General features: G+C 44.1%; 1 protein-coding gene across 1 annotated transcript in view; it reads left to right on the forward strand.

Annotated features, from left to right (window-relative positions):
• BRSK2 (BR serine/threonine kinase 2) overlaps window positions 1-14,279 on the forward strand; it is a 453,700-nt gene that overhangs the window by 373,708 nt on the left and 65,713 nt on the right. The window contains exons 7-9 of the mRNA XM_026653919.1: window positions 561-629; window positions 3,229-3,375; window positions 12,051-12,082. Of these exons, the coding sequence (XP_026509704.1) occupies window positions 561-629; window positions 3,229-3,375; window positions 12,051-12,082 (248 nt within the window). The remainder of the gene's footprint in view (window positions 1-560; window positions 630-3,228; window positions 3,376-12,050; window positions 12,083-14,279) is intronic.

Raw genomic sequence — 14,279 nt, forward strand, 5'->3', positions numbered from 1 at the left:
TTGCTGTTGAGCAATAGGAGGTACTCCCTTCTCCAACTCTTTCTTCTTCCCCTAAGGCTGGCTACTGTAGGCTCTGGTGGCCCAGGGCTCCAAAGACCAGGTTTCCCACCTATTGATGCACAGCAGTAATATGAAGCCAAGTGGTTCAGAAAATCAATAGAAGAGAATTGCCAGAAAACATTACAAGTTAGCAAATAATATGACCCATTCCGAGCTCCATAAAGAGCTAACCAGGAGAGAAGCAGCTTCTTGATATCCTGAAGGCATCTCTGACATTTCTGATTAAGTGCTGACTCCTCAGTTCTTTTACTGCTCCATGGCCATTCCCTCCCTTCCCCATATTGTAGGCTTTGCTCTCTCACATCCCTCAGACAAGGACATAACACTGATTTTCACAAGAACCCATGAGCCGCTCTGGCCTGCTACTTAGGTAGCTCTCCAAGAAAGCAGCTTCTTGTATCAAAACTTCAGGTTTCCCACTCTCCCCTCCCCCATTATTCAAGGATGGCTAATTCTCTTACTAACAAGCATTCATTTAAACTCCTATCTCTGTTGCCCAGGGAGAAAAATACGATGGGAGGAAAGCGGATGTCTGGAGCTGTGGAGTCATTTTATTTGCATTGTTAGTGGTGAGTCATCAGCCTTGCTACCTCCTTTAAACAGAAAAAAAAACCCACAATGCTGCTGTATTTCATGTTAAATCTACTGACAACATGTAAGTCTCTCCTGGGTACCCTCTCTCTTTCTGTATCTCTCAGCTGCATCTTCTATCTCTCAGCATCTGTCCCAAAAAGGAATGCATGACAAATATTTCACTTCGACTTTGAAGGGCTGCCATCCTGTACAGCAGAGCAGAGGGGATTGTGGGAAAGCTGCTTCCCTATATGCTCTTTGCTCTGTTATTGTGGGGCAGCACTTTAAGAACCTGATTCAAAACTCACTGAAGTCAATTGGCCCCAGAGGGATAGGATGGTCAGGGTTGCAACTTCAGGACAGGGTGGATCCTAGGCTGCCCTTCATAGGATCAGGAAAGTGGTTTGGTGTGGCGTATTTTTACATGTATATGCATCTTCATTCAAATGGTTTTGTCAAGATCTGAGTGAAATGTAACAGCTGTGGTTCATGCCAATTTTGAGCCTCTGTAAACTGCATTTAGTGCAGTTGAGAATGTAGAATTGAGCCCAAAGTACCCTGTTTCAACTGGTTTCCACACAAATAATAATTCCTTTCCTGGCACCTAAAATATTCTGTTTCAGCATTTGTTCCTGGCTCAGTGAAAGGCTCATGAGCTGCACAGAACTTGTTCTGAGTTACACAGCTGGTATGAAACCCCAAAACCAGACAAAAATTGTAACAGAACTTGAAATCAAGTGAGTTTTGCCTCTGTTCAGCTTTATACAGGAAATCTGGTTTGTACTCCCATAAGCAAGAAGTAGGATGCCATAAGTGACAAGTAGGATAGACTTAATGTGTCTGAAATTATTAGTCTTGTTTGTAATATGTCAAATGATCATGTACAGTTACAAACAGCAAAGCTCCTTGCTCCGTATTCTGTTGTCCTTGCATAGTTACTATCCAGTTCTCTCTCAGGCAGACTTCTATTGACATCCAATGGGAGTTTGCCTGAGTGAAGAATGGGAGGAATAGCTGAGTAAAGAGCTCGTGATTTGACCTTTTGAAACAACAGGAAAAAGAGTCCCAGAAAAGCTGCCTGGGAGTTATCAGCGTGAGTACTCCGTTCTCAAGAGGATGGATGCCCTTCGAGATTTTGTACCCCACTGTCTCTGGAAAATGTCTTGGGTTGTTTCTAGGTATAAACCTGAGCCTTTAAAGCGGTTGAAACTAGCCGATCACTGATGCTCAGTGCCAAGCATCAAGTTAATTACATCAAGATAAACACCCACGAAAAGTCTTACGCCATAATAGCAATTGCTAGTAATTAGTAGGCTTTAGTTGCTACGTCCAGGAAATGCTGTATTTTATCATGAATTAGAGAATTTTTCACTTGATTTATTACATTAGCCAAAGTACCTAACTCTCAATATTGATTTTGCTTTAAGTCCTGAATAGTTATGAGGAACTAGGTAACTGGAGGGATTGGTAATGAACAGGAGGCTTTTTGCTTCTAGGCCACTAGTATGAACAAACACAGGTCGGTAATGACTAATGGTTGTTAGCATCAAATGGGCTTTTGGTGGCCTCTGTAAATAGATTTGTTGGTCTCGGTCTGTTATATACACTGTATTATCCTACCCAAGCATTACATGCACTGAAGTAAATACAGTGTAAACACTGACATTTAGAGCCTGGCTGTAAGAGTTGCTGAGAACCCGCAACTTGCATGGATTTTGATGGGACTCGAGAACACCGCACATCTACCAGGATCATGCCAGTAATTTTTGGGGAGAGAGATTCTCTGGTGGGCTTGTGATAAAACCATATCATAGTTTCATCCAGTGGACCTCGAGAACCTTCAAGCTCTTAAAGCATCCTAATTCAACCCTGGGGCACACGGGAAAGAATTCTGGAATAATGTTAATGTCCCAAACAAACTCCTGGTTGATGACCCCAGAAAAGAATTTACAGCTTTTAACCTACCCTAGAAACAATAGTCTGTATTGAATCATTTCAGAACATTGCATGGCAGATGTTATCATCTCTTACATCTCTGGAAGATGAGAGAGAATGAACAATGTGACGGTGGTCACCAGTTGCAATCTGTGAACCATATTGTAAATCAGTGCCCACTTCGATTGTTTGCTGATGGCATTTTGGACTTGTGCCAAGCCACTTCCAAAGCCACACATTGGCTCACTAATCTGAACTTGGTTACTTGAATGTTGCTGATCACCTCTCTGCTACTAAATGTTGAGTTGAATTTAAGTGGATCCCTGAGTCTTAAGAATTTGCCTGAGAAGGCAACATCATATTTTGCATTATGTTTTAGTCTCTTGTTCATTTTCCAATTTAAAAAAGTTTAATATAAAAAAGCTACGCCCAAGGTTCCGTTTCCATGTTGGAAAAAGTAAAGCAATGCTAAGGAATTATCAACAGGTGAAGAAAGTGTGCTTCACTTCTTATAATGGTATAGTGACTTTCTTAATGTCATCCTTTTCTTTTCTTTTCTTTTCTTTTTTCATCAAATTGCTCAACTTCTCACCTTTTGCCCTCTCCCATTCCTCTTTTCTCCTTTCTCCCACCCACAATTCCTCCCTCATGTCCCTACAGGGTGCCCTGCCATTTGACGACGACAACTTGCGGCAGCTGTTGGAGAAGGTGAAGCGGGGTGTGTTCCACATGCCACATTTCATCCCTCCGGACTGTCAGAACCTCTTGCGGGGGATGATTGAAGTGGACGCCTCGAAACGTCTCACGGTAAGAGGGTATTCACTGCAAATCATGTGATCGGTATGTTTTCAGGACTTTCTATCTATGTTTCTGTGTGTGGGATCCCCCCATCCTCTCTCCCTATATGTATTGTTGCACAATTAAAGTAATTCTCCACAGTGCAGCCTTGGTATTCTGGCTTCTCAGCTTAGCAAACTGTGGGTTTGTCATAGAAGTGATGTACTATTAGAGGGCTAGGACTGCCCTTTCACCCCTTCCTGGTGTGGGATCAGCATCTCTTGCACTTCTGGGTGAAGCAATGGTTCATGCATTGTAGACTCCTGAATCTCAGGGTGCACTGCATTGTATCCTGGGTGCATTATAGTGTCCTCTGGCAGCCTGCATACCGGGTTCTTGGAACCATATCTTCTAGAGTCCTTATGCTTTGTGTGGTAGGCTGTGGTACCCTGTGCCCTGGGCACATCATGTTGAGCCCTCTGGGATTCTGTACCCAAGGTGAGTTCCACCGATTCCTCGGAGACCTTACTCCCTGAATGCGCTGGAACGATCATGTCCGTCACTGATACCGTGTTTTGGGGTATTTTGAAAATTTAGCAATAAAAATAATTTTGAAGAGCAAGATTGCCTGCTATTCAGTGGAGGTTTCTGGCTCTGTGGGTATCTTGGCCTTTATAAATCACGTTGCCAGTCCCCAGTGATGATTTTATACAGATTTACTAAGCTCGCAGATTCTGAGTGGGAGTATGTATAAAGAAATGCAAATTTAAAACTCCTCCTGGTTCTTCATTCTGCTAAAATATTTATAAATAAACTCTCCTCCGATCAGTGCTTGGCGCCTCTGCAGAGACTGCTAACAGCAGAATCAGTCTGCACCGGCTGCGATGATGGCTTTGGGAAGCAGACACCTGTCTGCTAGGAAGTAACTGAACTCCTCCTACCTCCAAACTCACTTTATAATACTACCTGACAGCTGCACTGTGGGCTTTGAGTTTCACTCCATACCAAACCAGGTCATGTTCTATTCGGTGAGCCAGAGGTGAAAGGCTTTGTATATTCTTACTCATATCCTCCCTGAGCCATCCTGCCCCTACAAATGAGTAAAGCAGGTCAAAAAAATTTCAAACAAAAATGTTCATTTTTTTGAAAACAGACCATTTTTCTAAAAAAAAAAAAAGGCTAACAAATTGTCAATATTTTTCATTTTGTGTGTGAATTTCTTACCTTTTTTCTATATTTTAATTGAAAACATTATCAAAATGGTAATCAGACCTATCCATTTACTGAAGATTTGGTTTTCAATAAAAATCTGGGGAAAAACGGGGGGGAGGGGAAATTGGAGTTTTTTAATAGAAAAATGGCTTGGTTAACACAGTCAAACAAAAACAAAATGAAAATAGAGAATTTTTTTACAAAAATAGGCATTTTTCAGCTGCATAAGGCCCTGATCCTGCACCATTAACGTCAATGGGAGCTTTGGCATAGAGAGGAAGGATGGCTCAGTGGTTACAGTACTAGCCTGGGACTTGGCTTCAATTCCCTGGTCTTCCAGAGACTTCCTGTATTGCCTTGGGCAAGTCACTTAGTCTCTCTGTGCCTCAGTTTTCTATCTGTAAAATGGGGATAACAGTACTTCCTTACTTCACAGGGGTGTTGTGAGGATAAATACATTAAAGATAAGGCACTCAGATACTAAGGTAATGTAAATACCTGAGATAGATGGCATGCTATTCATTTAGGGATTGATCTATCTAGTGTGCTTTTGCATACAAAGATTACTAGCTTGTTTAGGAGTCCACCACTTTCCTTATAAAGGAAATATTCAATAATTGGTTCTTCAATCTAGCAGAGAAAGATATAACAAAATCTAATGGCTGCAAGTTGAAGCTAGACAAATTGAGACTGGAAATAAGGTGTAAATTTTCACCAGTGAGGGTAATTAACCATTGGAACACCTTACCAAAGGTCATGGTGGATTCTCCATCACTTACAATTTTAAAATCAAGATTGGATGTTTTTTCTGAAAGTGATGTTCTAGGAATTGTTTGGGGGAAGTTCTCTGTTCTGAGTTATACAGGAGGTCAGGCTAGATGGTCACAATGTTCCCTTCTGGGCTGGGAATCTATGAAAAGGTCCTGGTTCCAGTGAACTGAGGGTGATGAACCAGGTGTCAGACACTAGACCCTCTTCAGTGTGTCAGGGCTTTAGGTTCACCTTTGAACCAAGCTCATTTTATAGGGCTGTCTCTGAATTTTTGGCATTACTTAATGCAGCAAAGCACATGCAATAAAGGAGGAAAAATGCTTAAAGTCATTCTGGAGTGACTCACTCCTCATCCTGATCAAACACCAAAGCTATTATTTTCATTTTTCCATAGGAAAAAGCAAACAGGTCTGATGTACGATAGCTTGAGGACAGGGAATAAGAATGTGAAATGAATTTATTCAAGCGATAAAAGCTGCCGGGGGGGATGGACACAACACAGAGCTCTTCTTTATTGGCCACAATCTGTATTTTCATTATTTTGGGAGCTCTCAATTTGCTGTCCCCACTGCCTGCTGATGGCACACTTGTCTTTCCATTGGGTTAGCATCTTCTTCACTTAGACAGCCATATAAAAGGGATCTGTTTGTTTATTGCACTAGGGCTAGGATGTGAAATTCATTCTAAGGAGAGAGCTGGATTCCATGTTAGTTGTGGTCCATGGAGCAACGTATAAATGTAGGACTACATGCTACCCCCAATCCACAGCCGATCTCCCACTCATGCCAATGGGAGATTTGCACAAAGATCAAGGGTAGAATATGGCTGGTACGTAGTAACCAAGTTTGAAGCTATTACTATTATTTATAATTTGTTCAGTACCTTAATGTCATATTCACCATCGCTCATTGGGAAAATATGGTCACCCACAGGAGCGCAACCATTTTTGCCCTTTTTACCCCTCCTCTCTCTGTTTTGTTCCTTCTCCCTTATCTTCTATCTCACTTCTTTTCTTACCAATGCAGTTTCCTTCCTTACAGCAATTCCCACTTCACACAGGGCTTCACACTCCCCATTCCATCTGCTAAAATGATCAACAACAAAAGAGTTAATGTTGACATTTAAACTACCATCATTGGGCTGTAGCGCCAACATCCCATTAGGATTAATGGAGGGTGGGGCAGTTCACACCTTTGAGATTTAGGAAGCTATCACTGCCTCTGTTTACACACTCTTCATTTTTGGAAACCATGAGAGCTAGGGTGAAAAAATGTTATTAAAGCATATATTTTGCAGAATTTGTATATGTCCTGTCATGCAGCCAGCAAAATATATCAAATGTGCACATGTCTGACGCTTCTGCACTAGGGAGCTCACTTGGCTTGCCATGAAGGATGCTTGTATTCATTGCACTAGAGCAGTGATCTCCAACCTTTTTACGCACAAAAGCACTTTTTGAATTTAAGATCAACCCAGGATCTACCTCGCCCCTTCCCCGATGCCCCGCTCCTTCCCAGAGGCCCCGCCTCACTCACTCCATTCTCCCCTCCCTCCGTCGCTCACTCTCCCCCACCCTTACTCACTTTCACCCGGCTTGGGCAGGGGGTTGGGGTGCAGGATGGGGTTCAGACTCTGGACTGGGGCTGAGGGGTTCGGAGTGTGGGAGGGGGCTGAGCCTGGGGCAGAGGGTTGGGGTGCAGGAATGAGGGGTGCAAGCTCTGGGAGGGAGTTTGGGTCCAGGCGTCATATGGTCACACTGCACCTAATCTCATAGAATCCACTGGACATTTCATGAGTTTTACTTTTTATTAGTGTTGTTTGTGGTTTATAGATCCAAAATCCTTCAGGGATTGTCACAAATCAATGTAACATTCTCAACTGTGGGGTGTGCATTTGCTGAGCCTGGGGCTAGGGGTTGAGGTGCAGGAGTGAGGGGTGCAAGCTGTGGGAGGGAGTCTGGTGCAGGAGGGGGCTTCGGGCCAGTGCAGGGGAATTGGGTGCAGGAGGGGGTGCGGCGTCTGGGAGGGAGCTCTGGGCTGGGGGTTGGGGTGCAGGAGGGGGTTTAAGGTGCAAGTTCCGGCCGCGAGGCACTTACCACAGGCGGCTCCCGATCGGCGGCGCAGTGGGGCTCATGCAGGCTGCCTGCCTGCCATGGCCCCATGTCGCTCCTGGAAGCGGCTGTCTGCTGGCACTTCTCTGCATGCGACCCCTGGGGGGAAGGGGGCAGCGGGTCTCCGTGTGCTGCCCGCGCCTACAAGTGCTGCCCCCACAGTTCCCATTGGCTGGTTCCCCGCCAATGGGAGCTGCAGGGACGGTGCTGGGGGTGGGGGCAGCGCGTGAAACCACCTCACCCCTCCCTGCCTTCCCCCAGGGGGCTGCACGCAGAGACATGCCAGCAGACAGCCGCTTCTGGGAGCGGCGTGTGGCCATGGCAGGCAGGCAGCCTGCCTGAGCCCGCTGCACCACTGGACTTTCAGCGGCCCGGAGATTGCGATCGATTGGCCGAGGCTCCAGGATCGGTGACCACTGTTATAGATGGTCTTGTAGTTAAGTCATTGGGAAAGTCACTTTAATTTCTCTCTGCCTCAGGTCCCCATCTGTAAAGTGGGGGAATAATGATATTCCCTTTGTCTGTCTTGTTTATTTAGACTGCAAGCTTTTCAGGGCAGGGACTGACTGTGTGTGTATGTACAGCACCTGGCACAGGAGGGTCCTAACCTTGGTCAGAATATCTCGGGCTTACCTCTGCCTTCAGTTTAAGTTCTGTTTGTCCACGAAAACCCATATTTTAACATGATACAACAGACTAATGCTTGGACATAAAGCTCTTTTTGAATATAGAAGGGGCCTGGTAAATGAATTGGCCTATTAAAAGGGCCAATTTACGGCACATCGAGGTTTGAAACTTTGCCTCCTTTGTTGCCGGGGCACATTGGGAACTCTTGCACTAGCGCAAATTAGAGATGGGCCAAACCAGCAGCCCCCACCCCAAAATCCACAAACTTTGGGAGAGTTCAGATTTGCATCAGAACTTTGCAGCTCTGGCCTGTCACCGACGCTAAGGCAGTTGATGTGCTGAGCCACTGCCTCTCATTGGTTCCTTCTGTCTGTATCCAGCAGTTGTCTCGTGTCTTGTACCTAGACTGTAAACTCTTAGGGAGGACCATCTTTTTGTTCTGTGTTTGTACAGTGCCTAGCCTAGGGCGGTCCTGATCCTTGACTGGGGCTTCTAGGCGCTACTGCAGTACAAATAATCAGAATAATAAATTATGATGGTGCATTTTTCTGTAAAGCTTTGGTATTGGGAAATCCCCTCCCCCTTCCCAAGGCCACCATTCAAGCATGAGGAAGCCTCCACTGGCTCTGTGAAGGTAGAGGTTGGTTTTGTTGTTTTAGAGATGGCTTCTTGTGGCAAGTGCCTGCAGTGGAGAGGAGATATGGGGACAGAGCATTTTTACAGCCTTCATATAATGGCATTCCATTCGGGGAAACCCCTGTGAGAACAGTGAGAAGATCCCTGTGGGAAGAGCTGTTAAATGCCTTTGTCACTTAAATGCATTTAAACATTGTGTTTAAATGATGGCAGAAGGAGTGAAATTAACTCCCACTGTGGCTCACCCTCCCCTACACTGCATCCTAAAAAGCCTACAGTCTTCTCCTTGTCAAAACCAATCGCCCTCCCATAACCCCTCCTGTCACTTTAATGCAGACGAAAAGCAAGAAAGCATTAATTAATTATCTTTTAAAAAAAACAAAACAGGGAAAATGTTGGCGTCAGCAAGCACACTTGTATGGTATCATAATAACAATTCAATGCAAATCAGAATAGCGATTGTTTTTGTAAAGCACTTTTCATACTTGGGGTATCCCAAAGTGCTTTACAATAATTATTTCAATATGGGCAGCGCTGCAGTTGCGTGGGCAAACAGCAGCCATTGTGCACTCAGTGAGAGTTCTCATACAGCTTTGGACCTGTTTTTATGGCAAATGCAAAGTGCTATGGGATCTTTACCTTAAATTGGAATGGCCAGCAGAGCAGACATCTGTTTAATGTCTCATCTGAAGGTCCTGTTACTGGGACATGAACTTGTGACCCCCTCTGACTGGGAAACTGAAGTGCTGGTGCCTGAGCCATATTGACACTTCTGCTTATCACAGCCACACGAGGACAACCTGACACAGAGAGACCAAAAGGACTGTAAAAGAAACAGGCATGAAAGAGACTTGAATGTATCTTAGCCACATCACCTGCCCTCCATCCAAAATCATTAATAGCTACCCCCTCCCTAGGGTATATATTATGTACTGGTGGCATATATGCATCCTGTGGGGGTCTCTCCCTGTGAAATGGCAGCTGTTGCAACAACATAAAGGAGACCTGTACAACAACCCTTTAACAGGTCCTTCTATAAGTATACATGGTGATTGGCCACATTAAATCCCTGGTGTGGAGCTCTGGGAGGGAAATAGGAAAGAGGGAAGGTGTACAAACTGGACTGTCTTTTTTATTCTGTGTTTGTACAGCTCTAGCACAGAGGGGTCCTGGATCAGTTCTGGAGCTTCTAGGCACTACTGTAATACTAACCATAAAAATTAATGAATACGTACTGCTATCTTCTAGAGCATGGGTTCTCCTGGCTGAGACCCATGGTCTGGAACATGGTGGTGTGCGTGAATTAATTAATTCAAGGGGGCAGCTCGCAAATAGGTATCAGGATGTCATGACCCTGCCCTTACCAAAGGCTAAATGGGAGAGGATTTTTGGTGAAGGGGCTGTGGAAAAGGTTAAAAGCCACTACTGTTAAGTCCACATCACCGACTCCAACCTAACAGGAGGAACAAACATGACTCTCCTCCCTCTTTGAGCCCAAACACCTGAGCTCCAGTGATTGAAAAACTCCTGGTGATAAGTGGAGGCAGACACACCTACTCTTCTCACTGTCACACAGGCATGGCTACTGCTTCTGCTCTGTGGTGGTAAAAGGGAGAATGGGGAATCCAGTTGGAACCTTTTGTGTGATGGTGATATTAGCTGGTAAGAAGCAGCAGGCTTAACCCTTTCTTTCTCAGTTCTAAAGAAGGTCATTCATCTCTCTTAGCTACCCTTCCCCCCTCCCGTCAACTGCATTTCTTTCTTGTCCTTGGATTCTAGGCAAACCCCTGTCACACTTAACAAACCCTCTCATACAGAGTCAGCCTGTGCTCTGCTGGGCTTTCCAGGGCGAGGAGCCATTGTTATATAACATACAAAAACCTGGGTTTCCTCTTTCTCTCTGTCAGTCTCCTTCTCTGTGTCTCCAAGCACCTGTCTGTCTGTCCCTCTCTCTCTTTGGCTTGCCAGTTCTCATTAGCCTGGAAATGAAGTGGAAAGTAATAAGGGCAGGACAGCTGTCTCCGTTCTTGCTGACCGGTTTAATGGGCCTCTGATTTCATCTTACAGACATTATGTGAGCTTCCTTCCAACTCTCCCCTGCCTCTCACTGGTACACTGCTGAAGCCCATGTGTGTGCACTGTACACTCATGCGCACACAGAGACACCCACATACAAAGGTTCCTCATGTGGTACAAACTCTTGGCATCTGCAAATGGTCTTTTCCTGCTAGGATGCTGCTGCAGACACACAGGCTTAGATTTGCTGTAGGGGTATATCTGAGCAGGGCTTGTTCTCTCTGTTGATTTGGGAGAAGGGTTCAGCAGGAGTTTCTTTTGGAAGAGTGACTTTTTCCTGTGCTCGGGAAAAATGTTGCCACCACAAAACAGCCCCTGGAGCCTGCCTTCTGTAGGCAGACATCCCTAGTGTCAAACTTTGGTAACTGGCCAGTCCTCCACTGTATTTATCATGGTCTGTCCAGCACCACAGTCATAGCAACCACTGTCTCACCATTCCCTTGGATGTAGCATGTAGTGAAGGGTCCCTGACTGGAGTGGGAATGGGTTGCAGGACCCAAGGTCAGCAGAGGAGATTGGTGTCTGGAAGACTTGTGCTGGGGCACTAAATTATATTACCATCAACTCACTCCTCTTTGTCTTGATGAAGCTGTTATAATGAACATGTGGCCCACCTGGAGTGCACCTTGGTGGAAATCAAGCTGCACAAATCTCACTTTACTTACCTTTGTGAACATATCTCCTGTCTCAAAGAAAAAACAAATCCTATAAGAAAATAGGCTGGAGTTTGGAGTGGCAGCACCATCCTGTAGGCAGGCGTATGTCAATAGCAGGTTTTGACTGACTTCAATTGGATTATGCGCCTCTTAGCTTATTTTTCAGAACACTTGCCTGTGAACCCTAGTGGAAGCTGGGTTCTACACCCTGCCTGTGGATCAGTCATTATGGCCTGTGCACCTCCCTACATTTCAGGAGATACATTATGGCCTCCCTGTGACTGTGTCTATATCTATTGAAAAAAATAAACTTTATACCAGTGCCTAGTGATTCCTGCTCCTTTGTTCTTGGTGCCCCGAGTGACAGGCCCATTTGGAATGGGGCAGGTGAGCCAGCAGATGCTTTGTATGCAGTGTAAAACTCTCATCATTTGGGTGCATTAAGATAATTGCACCAGGGCATCACAACTGAGATTCTTACTTCCGGACTCTAAGGAGGGTGACCGAAGCCCAGCTACAGGCAACCCTCATATTTGGATGCTTTATGCAGTTTTCCAGTTTTTTGCTTTTTTTATTTTTTTTGCTGTACTAACTCCTTGTTTTCTCTTTCTTTGTAGCTAGAACACATTCAGAAACACATATGGTATATGTAAGTAACATTTTTAAAAATCTTATTTACTGTCTTCAATATTGTTGCTGTTGCAGGGAGCTGGTAATCTAGAAATCTGTGAAATGGACAGACTTGGATGACATGAAAACAGCTTCCATACAGGCATGGGCCAGGAGGTGAAAGAGGGAACATCCAGTGAAGATGAAGTTTTAGCCTATGCAGTGAATACAGTCTCCTCTGCGTAGATTCAGGCTAGGGACTCTCGTATACAGGAAAAACCTATGTGGCAATGGTTTCAAATAGGCCCTATTTAACTGTGTGCACTTTCCATACCAACATATTGCTGTTTTTTTTCTGAATGTACTATGCCAGAGAGGGTAATTCCTGGGTGAACAGCAAGGGACTAGCAGACACACTTACCTGGATACCCAAGTAACTGCAGGGAATCCCTAGCAAAATCTTAGTAAAACCCTCTTGACAGGCAGACTTTCATGGGTTCCTCTCTGGCATTTATGGCTTTTCTCCAAATAGGGGGAATAATGAGAAACATTATTAGAAAATAAGTTTTTGTAAACAATCACCTACTTCATAGGCCTTCTTCCCCCTTCTTTACAGTAAATTAAGAGGCTGGCTCATGACCTCATAACCTGCTGATGAGTGATAGTTCCATGGCTTGACTGACAGCAGCAGCCTCACGCCGTGGAAAAAGAAGTCTATAAAAAAAGGCGATTCCCTTCTGATGATTTGAGAGCATGGAAGACTGCTGGCTTTTTAAAGTGACCTTGCATTTTTGTGTAACTCTAACAGTCCTTCGTGAAACACTGATAAATAGGATTTTTGCTTTATGCTGATGATATCCCAGTAAGATTAAAAATAATCCTTTGCAAGTGATAAACAAGAAGGTGGTGCTTTGTTACACACCTCTGGGCGGTCAGCACATCTGGAAGTTCCCTGCGTGTATGCTGTAGAAAGCCAGGTCTCGACAGCCTTGCCACCACTGCTTACGAGATGTTTTGTAGGATGCTGTTTGTTGTTCCTGTCAGTCATTTTATTTTTTAAGCCTTTCATCTGGGGACAGCCTCTTAATGATTTTTCCTATGATTTTATTGTATGGGCATTATTCATGCACTGGGCTCAGTTGACTTCCATGGGAGTTGAGGATGTTCAGCAATCTGCAGGATCACATGTTTTGTTGCTAGCTGGCCTGAACTGACGTAGCACTATGTCCACAGCTTTTTCAAGCTCTCTGGAGTTGTCAGTTGACATGATGCTTTTTAATATCCAGGAAGATTTGGGGTTTTATAACAGAAGGGTTTTTGTTTGTTTGTTTTAAACCATCACTGATGATCCTATGCCAAATTGAAAAAAGAATTTAGTGTTATTCTCCCACACTGTGCCCCCAAACCAAATCCCACCCCCTGAGATTCCAAACTAAAATGCTGCTTATGATAGATTGTGCAGATGTTCATAATGTGATCATCCCACTTGTTTCTTGCATGCTCTGTATGGAATGACATTAGCTGATTGACATCCCTTTTCCTTCTTTCTTGCATGCTTGGATCTGAAATGAAATTCTTAGAAGTTAAATTAAATTTTTATGATCATTTATATTTTCGTAGTAAAGCGTAAGTGTTAACGCCCCAGTGAGATTCAAACTGTTCATACCTCACGAAGCTATTGTTTCAGATTATCTGTGCACTCAGAAAGATAACACTGCATCACTTTAAACAAGGGTCACAGTTTCAAGATTTTATTTTGCAGCCATAAAAGTTAGACTATTTTCTTTTTCAATGAGGGCCCAATTCTCCACTAACTTGCACCTAATGGAGTCATTTTCACCTGTGAAAATGGAGCATAAAACTACCATTCTGATCGAGCAGTGTTTAATGTCCTCTTTGCACTCACTTTGCATGGTCTATCGATGCTAACAAGAAGAGAGTGGCTGTAGACAGAATTGTGTGTAAAGACCACAAGCTTTGCGAAGCACTTTAGGCTTCTATCTATTTGATTTAATGCACATTACGATCCAATATAAAACCTTTATTCACAGCCATGGATAGTTTAAGATGGCCGATGAGTGACTTGAAACTTGTACTCGGTGCTTGAGAAGTGGTTTCACTTAATTCTTTAAATGGATACTCATGGTCATGTTAATCTATGAAAAACATTTACTTGTTGTTAAGAATAATCACACACACACACACACACACACACACACACACACACACACACACAC

The sequence above is a fragment of the Terrapene carolina genome, unplaced genomic scaffold (assembly GCF_002925995.2).
Source record: "Terrapene carolina triunguis isolate 2854851 unplaced genomic scaffold, T_m_triunguis-2.0 Scaffold171, whole genome shotgun sequence".
NCBI classification, from domain to species: Eukaryota; Metazoa; Chordata; order Testudines; family Emydidae; genus Terrapene; species Terrapene triunguis.